Source organism: Sinocyclocheilus grahami, unplaced genomic scaffold, assembly GCF_001515645.1.
Source record: "Sinocyclocheilus grahami isolate Dianchi unplaced genomic scaffold, SAMN03320097.WGS_v1.1 scaffold316.1, whole genome shotgun sequence".
NCBI lineage: Eukaryota > Metazoa > Chordata > Actinopteri > Cypriniformes > Cyprinidae > Sinocyclocheilus > Sinocyclocheilus grahami.
Genome location: NW_015505495.1, coordinates 1,004,349 through 1,018,442, shown reverse-complemented (window position 1 = coordinate 1,018,442; position 14,094 = coordinate 1,004,349). Strand labels below are relative to the sequence as shown.

General features: G+C 38.3%; 2 protein-coding genes across 2 annotated transcripts in view; both read left to right on the top strand.

Annotated features, from left to right (window-relative positions):
- Window positions 1–9,480, top strand: part of myom3 (myomesin 3) — a 77,194-nt gene extending 67,714 nt beyond the window's left edge. The window contains exons 30-37 of the mRNA XM_016294345.1: window positions 852–939; window positions 2,099–2,137; window positions 2,264–2,369; window positions 7,612–7,775; window positions 7,844–7,880; window positions 8,767–8,789; window positions 8,867–8,922; window positions 8,994–9,480. Of these exons, the coding sequence (XP_016149831.1) occupies window positions 852–939; window positions 2,099–2,137; window positions 2,264–2,369; window positions 7,612–7,775; window positions 7,844–7,880; window positions 8,767–8,789; window positions 8,867–8,922; window positions 8,994–9,260 (780 nt within the window). The 3' untranslated portion in view covers window positions 9,261–9,480. The remainder of the gene's footprint in view (window positions 1–851; window positions 940–2,098; window positions 2,138–2,263; window positions 2,370–7,611; window positions 7,776–7,843; window positions 7,881–8,766; window positions 8,790–8,866; window positions 8,923–8,993) is intronic.
- Window positions 9,481–11,874: 2,394 nt separating this feature from the next.
- Window positions 11,875–13,284, top strand: fabp10a (fatty acid binding protein 10a, liver basic). The gene is made up of 4 exons (XM_016294353.1): window positions 11,875–12,020; window positions 12,198–12,370; window positions 13,013–13,102; window positions 13,197–13,284. Exons 1-4 carry the CDS (start codon window positions 11,954–11,956, stop codon window positions 13,245–13,247), a joined length of 381 nt encoding a protein of 126 aa, XP_016149839.1. The 5' UTR covers window positions 11,875–11,953; the 3' UTR covers window positions 13,248–13,284.
- The last annotated feature ends 810 nt before the right edge of the window (window positions 13,285–14,094 follow it).

Below are 14,094 nucleotides of genomic sequence, written 5' to 3'. Positions count from 1 at the left end.
TGTGTGTGTGTGTGTGTGTGTGTGTGTAAAATGAGAAATGTTGCCTTTGGTAACTAGCTGAAATCAAATAAATGTAATTGTATATTTCAGTTCATGTTTATTTTAAATAATGTTTATTTATTTCAATTTAATCTTAGTTATCGATAGTTAAAAATATGCTCACAAGCTACCTATTTAGTATCTATCCTTTTAAAAAATATATCAATATTAAAATAATATTAATACAAAACATGGGTTTCTGCATCATTTTCAAAATGTTTTCAGTTTGTTTAATTTAGGTTGAAAAATCACATAACCATTTAAGAAATAATCAGTATTGATATCTGTATCGGTATCGCTATCCTATCAGTATTGTCAAAATTGTAGGTAAAAAAAAGATATATGGGTATCATATTGAATTTAAAAAGTTTGGTATTGCCCTTTTCTAAATAATAATAACCCTGAAATGAGACTAGTGTAATATACTTGCTTACTGACCGTGTAGTGCTAGTAAACATATATTATGTGCAACGACACCAGATACATGAGAAATATCTGCAATAACTAAATAATGTTATAAGGTTGCTTTAGAATTAAAGCTGCAGAATGAAAAGATTTTACTCTGTATTTCTTGGAATTGCTTTGACTTTAATATTTCTGCTTTTGCTCAAATAAAAACAGGGACTAGTTCAAATACTTTTCTCTATTCTGCCGTGGATAAATCTTAAGCCGTACTGAACCCGGATCATTCCTTTAACACGGCGTCTAATTGCCTGATAGAGGAGAAATCCTGCCAGTGGTCTTGAAGGGCTGTGAGAGTGTAAGTGTGTGTGGAATCACACTGACCCGTGTTATCTGTGATAATCGCTCAGGTGACGAGGAAGGAGCTGGGTGTGTACAGAGCTGTAGTGTCCGACAGCAGAGGAGAAGACGAGAGCGTCCTGCAGCTGATAGATGATGGTGAGAACATGACTCATTATTACTGCCATTATATGAGTAATATACATGATCATATAAATGGTGGTAGATTATTGACTCAAATAAAAGCTTATAGCTACAAAAACTAAACTTACAGATTTCAAGGTAGGATCCAACATATAATCTCATGAAATATCTTAGTATCTTATGTTTAAAAAAAAAAAATATATATATATATGTGTGTGTGTGTGTATATATATATATATGTATAGTTATAGTTGAACTTGAAGTACAACAATAATAAAATTAAAACTGAAATAGACATTAATAAAAACTATACAGACATATTTTTTCAAAATCTAAAATTTTTATTAAAATGGAAAATATATATATATACAGTGGGTATGGAAAGTATTCAGACCCCCTTAAATTGTTCACTCTTTGTTATAATTCAATTATTAATTAAATGTGATATGAATATGAATTTCATATTAATGAAATTATAACAATAAAAATTATGTCCATATATTATAAGCATATACTCTTTTTGCACTGGCGTTTTTATTATTAGTAGTAGTAAGTAGTACATTTACTCAACATTGATGACTTTATTGGTGTCTATTTCAAATATATATATATATACATAGGGGTGACATAAAATAAAAAGTGAGTATTAAATAAAAATACTATAATAGTAATTTTATAGTACACTTAAAAATACACTGTCAAATCATCCTTTTCAAACCTAAAATCATCCAGCTTTAATTTTGGCGGGTTGCTGAATAAATATTATTAAAATTACTTAAAAAATGTAATTATAAAATGTCAAAACATTTTGCATTGTGATTGTTAGTAAATTTACTGAACATTGATGTCTTTGTTAGTGTCTAAGTGTAAGTGATTTCAGTGATTTTACAGCAGTTAAAGATGTTTTATTTCATAATTTTGCTTCTCTTATGATCTAATTAAAATTTTTAGCATTTTAAGAGTGCTTAAATATGTATGATTTTATTTTGTCAGTGATTACAGTGATTTTACCACAGTTAAGGGGTTTTAGGTTCACTCCATATCTGTAGTAAAATCTCTGTAATGAACTTTTCTAATGTAGAATAATACTTCTGTATGAAGGCGTTTAATATCAAGATTTTTAGTTCATGCAGAAAATCATTCTAATATGATGTGTTGCTGTGCTTTCCCTCAGAGTTTGAGCGTCTCGTGCAAGAGCTCGGTAAACAGTGCGGTAGGTTTGTGTCATGCCTCTTCAGTCTCTCTCTCTCTCTCTCTCTCTCTCTCTCTCTCTCTCTCTCTCTCTCTCTCTCTCTCTCACTTGAGGTCATGTTTAGTAATGTGTGCATCTGCTCCACAGCGCGCTCTGCTGGTCCAGTGTGCATCCAGTGCACTGCGCAGGGCTTCAAGCTCTACTGCTCACTCAAATACTACCTGAGCTACATGAAGACCAGCTGGTACTTCAAGTGAGTGTGTGTGTGTAAGAGAGCGAGTGAGTGTGTGTGTGTAAGAGAGCGAGTGAGTGTGTGTGTGTAAGAGAGCGAGTGAGTGTGTGTGTGTAAGAGAGCGAGTGAGTGTGTGTGTGTAAGAGAGCGAGTGAGTGTGTGTGTGTAAGAGAGCGAGTGAGTGTGTGTGTGTAAGAGAGCGAGTGAGTGTGTGTGTGTAAGAGAGCGAGTGAGTGTGTGTGTGTAAGAGAGCGAGTGAGTGTGTGTGTGTAAGAGAGCGAGTGAGTGTGTGTGTGTAAGAGAGCGAGTGAGTGTGTGTGTGTAAGAGAGCGAGTGAGTGTGTGTGTGTAAGAGAGCGAGTGAGTGTGTGTGTGTAAGAGAGCGAGTGAGTGTGTGTGTGTAAGAGAGCGAGTGAGTGTGTGTGTGTAAGAGAGCGAGTGAGTGTGTGTGTGTAAGAGAGCGAGTGAGTGTGTGTGTGTAAGAGAGCGAGTGAGTGTGTGTGTGTAAGAGAGCGAGTGAGTGTGTGTGTGTAAGAGAGCGAGTGAGTGTGTGTGTGTAAGAGAGCGAGTGAGTGTGTGTGTGTAAGAGAGCGAGTGAGTGTGTGTGTGTAAGAGAGCGAGTGAGTGTGTGTGTGTAAGAGAGCGAGTGAGTGTGTGTGTGTAAGAGAGCGAGTGAGTGTGTGTGTGTAAGAGAGCGAGTGAGTGTGTGTGTGTAAGAGAGCGAGTGAGTGTGTGTGTGTAAGAGAGCGAGTGAGTGTGTGTGTGTAAGAGAGCGAGTGAGTGTGTGTGTGTAAGAGAGCGAGTGAGTGTGTGTGTGTAAGAGAGCGAGTGAGTGTGTGTGTGTAAGAGAGCGAGTGAGTGTGTGTGTGTAAGAGAGCGAGTGAGTGTGTGTGTGTAAGAGAGCGAGTGAGTGTGTGTGTGTAAGAGAGCGAGTGAGTGTGTGTGTGTAAGAGAGCGAGTGAGTGTGTGTGTGTAAGAGAGCGAGTGAGTGTGTGTGTGTAAGAGAGCGAGTGAGTGTGTGTGTGTAAGAGAGCGAGTGAGTGTGTGTGTGTAAGAGAGCGAGTGAGTGTGTGTGTGTAAGAGAGCGAGTGAGTGTGTGTGTGTAAGAGAGCGAGTGAGTGTGTGTGTGTAAGAGAGCGAGTGAGTGTGTGTGTGTAAGAGAGCGAGTGAGTGTGTGTGTGTAAGAGAGCGAGTGAGTGTGTGTGTGTAAGAGAGCGAGTGAGTGTGTGTGTGTAAGAGAGCGAGTGAGTGTGTGTGTGTAAGAGAGCGAGTGAGTGTGTGTGTGTAAGAGAGCGAGTGAGTGTGTGTGTGTAAGAGAGCGAGTGAGTGTGTGTGTGTAAGAGAGCGAGTGAGTGTGTGTGTGTAAGAGAGCGAGTGAGTGTGTGTGTGTAAGAGAGCGAGTGAGTGTGTGTGTGTAAGAGAGCGAGTGAGTGTGTGTGTGTAAGAGAGCGAGTGAGTGTGTGTGTGTAAGAGAGCGAGTGAGTGTGTGTGTGTAAGAGAGCGAGTGAGTGTGTGTGTGTAAGAGAGCGAGTGAGTGTGTGTGTGTAAGAGAGCGAGTGAGTGTGTGTGTGTAAGAGAGCGAGTGAGTGTGTGTGTGTAAGAGAGCGAGTGAGTGTGTGTGTGTAAGAGAGCGAGTGAGTGTGTGTGTGTAAGAGAGCGAGTGAGTGTGTGTGTGTAAGAGAGCGAGTGAGTGTGTGTGTGTAAGAGAGCGAGTGAGTGTGTGTGTGTAAGAGAGCGAGTGAGTGTGTGTGTGTAAGAGAGCGAGTGAGTGTGTGTGTGTAAGAGAGCGAGTGAGTGTGTGTGTGTAAGAGAGCGAGTGAGTGTGTGTGTGTAAGAGAGCGAGTGAGTGTGTGTGTGTAAGAGAGCGAGTGAGTGTGTGTGTGTAAGAGAGCGAGTGAGTGTGTGTGTGTAAGAGAGCGAGTGAGTGTGTGTGTGTAAGAGAGCGAGTGAGTGTGTGTGTGTAAGAGAGCGAGTGAGTGTGTGTGTGTAAGAGAGCGAGTGAGTGTGTGTGTGTAAGAGAGCGAGTGAGTGTGTGTGTGTAAGAGAGCGAGTGAGTGTGTGTGTGTAAGAGAGCGAGTGAGTGTGTGTGTGTAAGAGAGCGAGTGAGTGTGTGTGTGTAAGAGAGCGAGTGAGTGTGTGTGTGTAAGAGAGCGAGTGAGTGTGTGTGTGTAAGAGAGCGAGTGAGTGTGTGTGTGTAAGAGAGCGAGTGAGTGTGTGTGTGTAAGAGAGCGAGTGAGTGTGTGTGTGTAAGAGAGCGAGTGAGTGTGTGTGTGTAAGAGAGCGAGTGAGTGTGTGTGTGTAAGAGAGCGAGTGAGTGTGTGTGTGTAAGAGAGCGAGTGAGTGTGTGTGTGTAAGAGAGCGAGTGAGTGTGTGTGTGTAAGAGAGCGAGTGAGTGTGTGTGTGTAAGAGAGCGAGTGAGTGTGTGTGTGTAAGAGAGCGAGTGAGTGTGTGTGTGTAAGAGAGCGAGTGAGTGTGTGTGTGTAAGAGAGCGAGTGAGTGTGTGTGTGTAAGAGAGCGAGTGAGTGTGTGTGTGTAAGAGAGCGAGTGAGTGTGTGTGTGTAAGAGAGCGAGTGAGTGTGTGTGTGTAAGAGAGCGAGTGAGTGTGTGTGTGTAAGAGAGCGAGTGAGTGTGTGTGTGTAAGAGAGCGAGTGAGTGTGTGTGTGTAAGAGAGCGAGTGAGTGTGTGTGTGTAAGAGAGCGAGTGAGTGTGTGTGTGTAAGAGAGCGAGTGAGTGTGTGTGTGTAAGAGAGCGAGTGAGTGTGTGTGTGTAAGAGAGCGAGTGAGTGTGTGTGTGTAAGAGAGCGAGTGAGTGTGTGTGTGTAAGAGAGCGAGTGAGTGTGTGTGTGTAAGAGAGCGAGTGAGTGTGTGTGTGTAAGAGAGCGAGTGAGTGTGTGTGTGTAAGAGAGCGAGTGAGTGTGTGTGTGTAAGAGAGCGAGTGAGTGTGTGTGTGTAAGAGAGCGAGTGAGTGTGTGTGTGTAAGAGAGCGAGTGAGTGTGTGTGTGTAAGAGAGCGAGTGAGTGTGTGTGTGTAAGAGAGCGAGTGAGTGTGTGTGTGTAAGAGAGCGAGTGAGTGTGTGTGTGTAAGAGAGCGAGTGAGTGTGTGTGTGTAAGAGAGCGAGTGAGTGTGTGTGTGTAAGAGAGCGAGTGAGTGTGTGTGTGTAAGAGAGCGAGTGAGTGTGTGTGTGTAAGAGAGCGAGTGAGTGTGTGTGTGTAAGAGAGCGAGTGAGTGTGTGTGTGTAAGAGAGCGAGTGAGTGTGTGTGTGTAAGAGAGCGAGTGAGTGTGTGTGTGTAAGAGAGCGAGTGAGTGTGTGTGTGTAAGAGAGCGAGTGAGTGTGTGTGTGTAAGAGAGCGAGTGAGTGTGTGTGTGTAAGAGAGCGAGTGAGTGTGTGTGTGTAAGAGAGCGAGTGAGTGTGTGTGTGTAAGAGAGCGAGTGAGTGTGTGTGTGTAAGAGAGCGAGTGAGTGTGTGTGTGTAAGAGAGCGAGTGAGTGTGTGTGTGTAAGAGAGCGAGTGAGTGTGTGTGTGTAAGAGAGCGAGTGAGTGTGTGTGTGTAAGAGAGCGAGTGAGTGTGTGTGTGTAAGAGAGCGAGTGAGTGTGTGTGTGTAAGAGAGCGAGTGAGTGTGTGTGTGTAAGAGAGCGAGTGAGTGTGTGTGTGTAAGAGAGCGAGTGAGTGTGTGTGTGTAAGAGAGCGAGTGAGTGTGTGTGTGTAAGAGAGCGAGTGAGTGTGTGTGTGTAAGAGAGCGAGTGAGTGTGTGTGTGTAAGAGAGCGAGTGAGTGTGTGTGTGTAAGAGAGCGAGTGAGTGTGTGTGTGTAAGAGAGCGAGTGAGTGTGTGTGTGTAAGAGAGCGAGTGAGTGTGTGTGTGTAAGAGAGCGAGTGAGTGTGTGTGTGTAAGAGAGCGAGTGAGTGTGTGTGTGTAAGAGAGCGAGTGAGTGTGTGTGTGTAAGAGAGCGAGTGAGTGTGTGTGTGTAAGAGAGCGAGTGAGTGTGTGTGTGTAAGAGAGCGAGTGAGTGTGTGTGTGTAAGAGAGCGAGTGAGTGTGTGTGTGTAAGAGAGCGAGTGAGTGTGTGTGTGTAAGAGAGCGAGTGAGTGTGTGTGTGTAAGAGAGCGAGTGAGTGTGTGTGTGTAAGAGAGCGAGTGAGTGTGTGTGTGTAAGAGAGCGAGTGAGTGTGTGTGTGTAAGAGAGCGAGTGAGTGTGTGTGTGTAAGAGAGCGAGTGAGTGTGTGTGTGTAAGAGAGCGAGTGAGTGTGTGTGTGTAAGAGAGCGAGTGAGTGTGTGTGTGTAAGAGAGCGAGTGAGTGTGTGTGTGTAAGAGAGCGAGTGAGTGTGTGTGTGTAAGAGAGCGAGTGAGTGTGTGTGTGTAAGAGAGCGAGTGAGTGTGTGTGTGTAAGAGAGCGAGTGAGTGTGTGTGTGTAAGAGAGCGAGTGAGTGTGTGTGTGTAAGAGAGCGAGTGAGTGTGTGTGTGTAAGAGAGAGAGTGTGTGTGTAAGAGAGAGAGTGTGTGTGTGTGTGTGTGTGTGTGTATTATTTAAAAAGAAATATAATTTTTTCATTTTACCAATCATTAACAAAAAAGTAACATCAAGTTTTTTTCTGTTTATATTCTTTCTATTTATTTTTCTTTATATTTATATATATTCTTTATATTTATTTACGCTATGCACAACAATTTTATCGCTTTATAATGTTATTGTAACATTTAACTAAATTCATTTATTTCTCTACTAAAATTGTAGCACAAATTTATGACACAAAGTAAATTGAAACATGAAAATAAATGAAAGTGTAAATGTGTAACTGTCTGTTAGTTCAGTTCAGAGTTAACTGAAACTAAAACCCTAAAATATCGTTACTTGAAATAAAATAAACATGAATATATGATAACTGAATTATAAATAAATAAATATATATATATATATTTATTTTTTTTGTGATAGTTTCCAATGCAACATTTTTCATTTTAATTTAGTTGAACTTGATGTACTAAAATAATAAAATTAAAACTGAAATAAACATGAATAAAAATTATACAGACATATTTTTTAAAAAATCTAAAATTAATTCAAATGGAAAAAAATACAAACAAATTCAAAATGTTAATAAAAAGCTATAATATCTGATATGATATTGTACTAAATCAACATAATATAGAATATGATACTGTACTAAAACAACACTGGTTCGTTATTCTTTTATTTGTGTGTGTTTTTTTCAAGTACAGTCACATTCAGGGTCTGTTTTCCCTCTGATCGTTTCTTCTCTCGCTGTGACAGAGACAAGAGAATTGACTTGGAGGAGCGGAGCAAGCCTGGCAGCAGCATGCAGAAGGTTTGGATTGAGATATTTGGCCCCACTGAAAACGATAAAGGGAAGTACACCCTGGAGATGTTCGACGGCCAGGAAACACACAAGCGCTCTCTGGATCTGTCTGGACAAGGTAGAGCGGCACGAAACATGCGAGAATCAATTCTCCTCAACACTAACACCTCTCTTTCTTCTCTGCAGCGTTCGCAGATGCTTTGCTGGAGCACCAGAGACTGAAGTAAGTCAAGATGTGCTTGAATATTCAGCCACTGAACTTGACCTTTGACCCTTCGCTAAGCTCCGCCCTCTTTAGTTACTGTTGCTGTCTGTGAACAGTGTGATAGATATATATCAAATTATCCCTCATATATAATATAATATATGGAATATTCATATTTTATAATAACAATATATATATATATAATATATATATATATATATATATATATAGTGTTGAAAAAAATTAACTGAAAATAAAATGACATTGCACATTATGTATGTTTTTATTCATTAAAATTATTTGTAATATAAGCAGCAAATTATATATAGTATATATCATTGTATTAAATAATATATTATATATAAAATAAATTATTATATAAAAAGTAATACAATTATATTTAAATAAAATAGAATAGAATTAAAATTAGAATATAAAAATATAATTATTATATTTAAAATATATATGTTTGTTTGTGTATGTGTGCAAAAAATAGTAATGTAAATGTATAAAATAATAAATATTTTTATATTTAAAATAAATTATATATATAATAGTCGAATTATTATATTTAAAAATATATGTAATAGAAAAAATATGTAAAAAAATATATAGATATGTGAGTGCAGCATATTTTATATAGAATAATAAAGATTATTTTGTATAATTATACATTGTACAATATAATCTATATAATTCTATATAAAATATATTATAATATAATTATACATAAAATATATATAATTGTGTGGGTGTTTATGTGCATATATAAATGAAGCATTATGTATTTTTCTGTATATTTATTGAAAGGTTAAAACATTACACTAAATAACTTTTAGTGGTGTTCATTTGAAAATGTTCTAAACTCATTCTCTCTATAATTGTATTTTTTACTCATTCACAGGCAAGTGGAGTTTGCTGAGAAAAGTAAGTACTAATTGTGTTTTAATGAAGCAATTGCTTAATGCAGACGACACACTTCATAATCAGCATTCATCTGACAGATCGAGCCCGAGTCACGAAGGGCCTTCCTGATGTGGTGGCCATAATGGAGGACAAGGTACATGCATCCATCCATCATCACTGACTCTCATTCAGCTCGTATCACTGAACTGTGCTCTTTCTCTTTAGTCTCTGTGTCTGACGTGTTTTGCCGAGGGCGATCCTGCACCGGAAATGTTTTGGCTGAAGAACGACAGAGAAGTCACCTCCACCGGCCAGTATAACATTAAAAATGAGAATAAATCCTCCACTCTCACTATAAACCACGTGACCATGGAGGACTCGGGCAACTACAGCATCTTCGTACGCAATAAACACGGATCGCAGACGGTCCTCGTGACCGTCAGTGTGTATAAACATGGTGAAAAGCCTCGAGCAGATGCAGTGCAAATGTAAGAGAAGCCACAGTGATTGAGTAAAGTTATATTTTGCCACATCAATGATGGGTGAATCTGTTTTTGTTAAAGTCAACAATGGCCTTATTTACATGGTGTGTGTTCATTTTGGAGCCTGTATGACGGTGTCCAAAATAAATATGTGCTCACTCTCAGTCCATCCGAGATGTAGATGAGTTTGTTTCTTCATCAGGTTTGGAGAAATGCTGCATTGCATCAGTGTCTCAGCAATGGATGCTCTGCAGTGAATGGGTGCCGTCAGAATGAGAGTCCAACAGCTGATAAAAACATTATAATAATCCACAGCACTCCAGTCCATCAGTTAACATCTGGAGACGACAAAAGCTGTGTGTTTGTAAGAAACAAATCCATTTTTAAGGCAATTTTAATTTTAAACTGGTCCTTCCAACTAAAATAGACTTCAAACTGTTGCTTCCGACTAAAAAACGAGTCCATAATCCATAATAACGCTTCCTCCAGTGAAATCTCCTGTTGTCTCTCACATCAAACTCCACACACAGATTTGTTTAGAGCTGTTTTGGCTTGTAAACAGTGCTTGATCTGTGCAGATTTCTCGCCTGATTCAGACCAGATGACTGTATCACTGGAGAAGCGTTATTATGGATTATGGACTTGTTTCAGCTTTTGTCTTCTCCAGATGTTAACTGATGGACTGGAGTGGTGTGGATTATTGTGATGTTTTTATCAGCTGTTGGACTCTCATTCTGACGGCACCCATTCACTGCAGAGCATCCATTGCTGAGAAACTGATGCAATGCTACATTTCTCCAAACCTGATGAAGAAACAAACCCATCTACATCTTGGATGGACTGAGGGTGAGGACATTTTCAGCAAATCTTTTGAATATTCCTTTCATGGTGCTTCAGAAGGCAATGTCCTGAAGGTCAGTGTCCTGAAAGCCTGAGTTGATTTGATCTGTGGTTTGTTTCCTCTGATTTATCTTGCGCCACTTACAGAATAAAGTGCAAATTAAACCTTTTTCACTCTCTTTGTTCATTCTTAACTAAGTTGAGCATCAGGGAACACAAGCGTGCAGCAAACGTTGATCAAATAGACTGTGAACACTTTCCAGCAGCATTATAATGGGGTCACAATCGATTGTTATGCCTGTATATGGATGGATGGGTGTTTTATCTGCTGATATTTCATAATAGAGAGATCGAGGCCCGTTTCAAATATCATTATGCAACCCGAGGGAGATTCTTTTGAAAGCAAACTCCACAGTCCACATGGTCATTCACCCTCATGTGTTAGTATTTCAACGGGTTTCTTTCAGAAAACATAGTCAGATAATAGTGAGAGAAGGATCTAGACCGGGATTTTGCAACCTTTTTGACATGAAGTGCCATTTTATTTTTTCTTGTTTGTTTTCTGTGCCACATCACTCCCTCAGTGTATGATGCTAAACTGCATGCGACATGAATAAATCGTGCAAATCGTGTCTTGTGCATTATTTGCTCTGGTGTTGTCATGTTTGTTTTTCTTTCTGAGTTTGATAACACACACACCGCATCTCCTCTTTTAACTTTAGTTTTGAGTGTCACTGCATCAATTCAGCATTGTTAGACTGAAAATCTTGATGCATTATTGCATATAGATTTATACAATTATTTTTATATAATCATATTTGTTTCATTTAGTAGTTAAGTGTGGTTTATTCCTTTTTTTTTTAGAGCGTCTGGCATCTCATACATGCTCACGAACCCTATTGTCCATCCATTGTGTGTTCATTTATGAATTCATCAAGTAGTTTGGTTAATCTGATTATGCATTCAGCTATTAATAAGAGTGTCGTGCTTTCAGCTACATTGAACATGTTTAAATCCACCTCACAGAATCACCCACTGAGTCAAATAATCTTGAAGTTTTAGTGTTTTTGATTAAAGGCTCTTCTGCTCACCAAGGCTGCATTTATTTGACCAAAAATACAGTAAAAACAGTACAATTGTGAAATATTATTACACTTCAAAATAACTGCTTTCTATGTGAATATCTGTTAAAATATAATTTCTATCTGTGATCAAAGCTGTATTTTCAGCATCATTACTCCAGTCTTCAGTGTCACATGATCTTCAGAAATCAGTATAATATGCTGATTTGCTGCTCAAGAAACATTTCTGATTATTATCAATGTTGAAAACAGTTGTGCTGCACAATATTTTTATGAAAACTGTGATACATTTTATTTTTCAGGATTATTTGATGAATAGATAGTTCAAAAGAACAGCATTTATTTGAAGCATTTGTAACATTATAAATGTCTTTACTGTCACTTCTGGTCAGTGTAATGCTTCCCTGATGAATGAAAGTATTCATTTCCTTAAAATTAAATAATAATAAAAATAAAGTCTCTGACTCCAGTGAACGTCACAGATTTCTAAATATATTTGAGATGTAATAGATGAATGGATGCAAGTTAAGGCTTGGTGTAATTTTCCATCATATTGAATTGTCTTTTTAAAAGAAAAGACTGGATTTAGAGAGAAGCATGACTTCACGAATGATGTTAGTGAACTCTGGGTTGTTCAAACAGAAGGGAAGACTGGCAGAATGTCAATGATTAAACTCATAGTGAGTATAAGTACTGGTCTGAGATGAACGTCCTCCTCACATTGTGTTGAGCTTCTCACAGCGGTCCAAGGATCTTGCCAGCGGTCAGATCAGCAGCAGACATGGCCTTCAGTGGAACGTGGCAGGTTTACGTGCAGGAGAACTACGAGGAGTTCCTGAGAGCCATCTGTGAGTTTTTGTGAAACGATCAGGGTTGCATTTCCCCAGAGCATCACATTTCCACTATCTACTTATGCAATGCTTTTGGGAAAGAAAGCATGAGATGGAAAATCTGAAATGATTTCATTTGAATTCTCTTGTCATGTTTGTAGGTCGCTCACTATCTGTGTGTTTTTGTTCCTTCAGCTCTGCCAGAAGATGTCATAAAAATGGCCAAGGATGTTAAACCAGTGATAGAAATCCAACAAAACGGCAACGACTTCACCATCACATCCAAAACTCCTGGGAAATCCCTCACAAACTCCTTCACCATCGGCAGGGAAGCTGAAATCACCACCATGGACGGCAAGAAGCTCAAGGTAAAACATGGCTTTATATCTCTTCGTGATGTCGAACTGTTCAAGAAGAGTTGATATAGAGTACAGAAGCTCAGTTTCACGAGAGATCAAGATCTTTTCTTAATTAAAAAAAATTTAAAATGACAAAGACATTTGTTTCTTTGGAACAACATGCACCGGTGAATCGTGTACAGTATAATAAGATTAAGTGAAAAGATATATTTTAATTTCAGGTTGATTTTATAAATATATATTTATAGTACTGAAAAAGTACAACTGAAAAAAGTGGTTATAGCTGATTGGATATTATTCTTAAATGGGCTCTATATATATATAATATGATAAAATTATCTCACACACACACACACACACACACACACACACATTATAATTATTTTCTATTTTTATAGTTGCATATATAAATTATTTTTTAATATGTACTTTATGTATTAACTATATTAAAACTATATATTGTGTGTGTGTGTGTGTGTGTGTGTGTATAAATTGTATCATTTTTATATTTGAATTTTTTCTAATATTTTGTAATATTATATTATATTAATATTACATGTATACATATATTAATATGCAATATTATATATTACAATGATATGTTTTAGTTTGCTTTCTGCCGGACAATGCTTATATTCTCTGGTGTTTCAGTGCACTGTCAGACTGGAGGGAGGGAAGCTGGTCTGTCAGACGGATCGATTCTCTCACATCCAGGAGATCAAGCGAGGAGAGATGGTGGAGGTCTGTTCTGATGAACTCGTGCACGTGTTGCTCATCAGAGCTCACAACTGTCTACATCTGTCAAATATGAACGTTTGTCATTTTCTCTTTCCAGACCCTGACAGTAGGAGGAACCAGCATGATCAGGAGGAGCAAGAAGATGTGAAGACTAACTATTTAAATAAAGCTCTGGTTTATCATAATAGTGTGTGTTTGTTGTGTTTTGGTGCATCGCATCATTCACTAAAACAAACAAAAAATAAATAAATATTTCCATAAAATTTGATGCAAAATGAACAAAAATGTAAACGTAACCTATAGAAATACCAAACCGTGTGGCCAGCATGTACTGTAATTAATAAATTATGTGAAATTAACATATAAAACACATATAACCTGCCCCAACCTGACATGTTAAATATTTTTGTCCTGAGAAATCAGTCCAACCTTTCCAGGAGGATGAAAGTTTAATAAATAAAATAAAATACCAAAAAATAAATGAATGAATGATTGAAAATAAAAAATGTTACTCTCTCCATGAATAAATGTTTATTTGTTTTGAAGACACTCAAAGCCAGAAAAATATAAATGGATAAATAAAATCAAAAGATAGGAATAAACCTAAAACATAGGATGCCCATTTTCCACAAGTTGATATGATTTTTTATGGTCTTAAAGAAAAGTCTGTAACATAGTTTGGTTAAAATTTCTCAATGGTAATGTAAAAACACCTTTTTTACTGTCAAAAACAGCTCTTTTCAGAGCAAGCCGTTTTGTAGCATTTTCCTTTAAATGTTAATGAGCTCTGCTGACTCCGCCCCTCTCTTCCGAGCTGCTCTCAGAGAGACTGTTTACTTCAGCCGCATTCATCGTGAAACTTGCTAATTAGCACATTATTTGGAAAGGCGATTTGCAAACCTTACACTCACTTCTTCTGTAGATGAGGCTGGATCACGAATGACTCGTGTGAACATAGAGGCATTTATGTAGATCGGGGGCGCATTCCCTTCAGA

Bases quoted from the DNA above. Each gene is read 5' to 3' on its own strand.
- fabp10a (XM_016294353.1), top strand. From the start codon at position 11,954: ATGGCCTTCAGTGGAACGTGGCAGGTTTACGTGCAGGAGAACTACGAG. The intron at 12,371-13,012 runs GTAAAACATGGC...CTGGTGTTTCAG, and splicing joins TGGACGGCAAGAAGCTCAAG to TGCACTGTCAGACTGGAGGG. The intron at 13,103-13,196 runs GTCTGTTCTGAT...TTCTCTTTCCAG, and splicing joins AGCGAGGAGAGATGGTGGAG to ACCCTGACAGTAGGAGGAAC.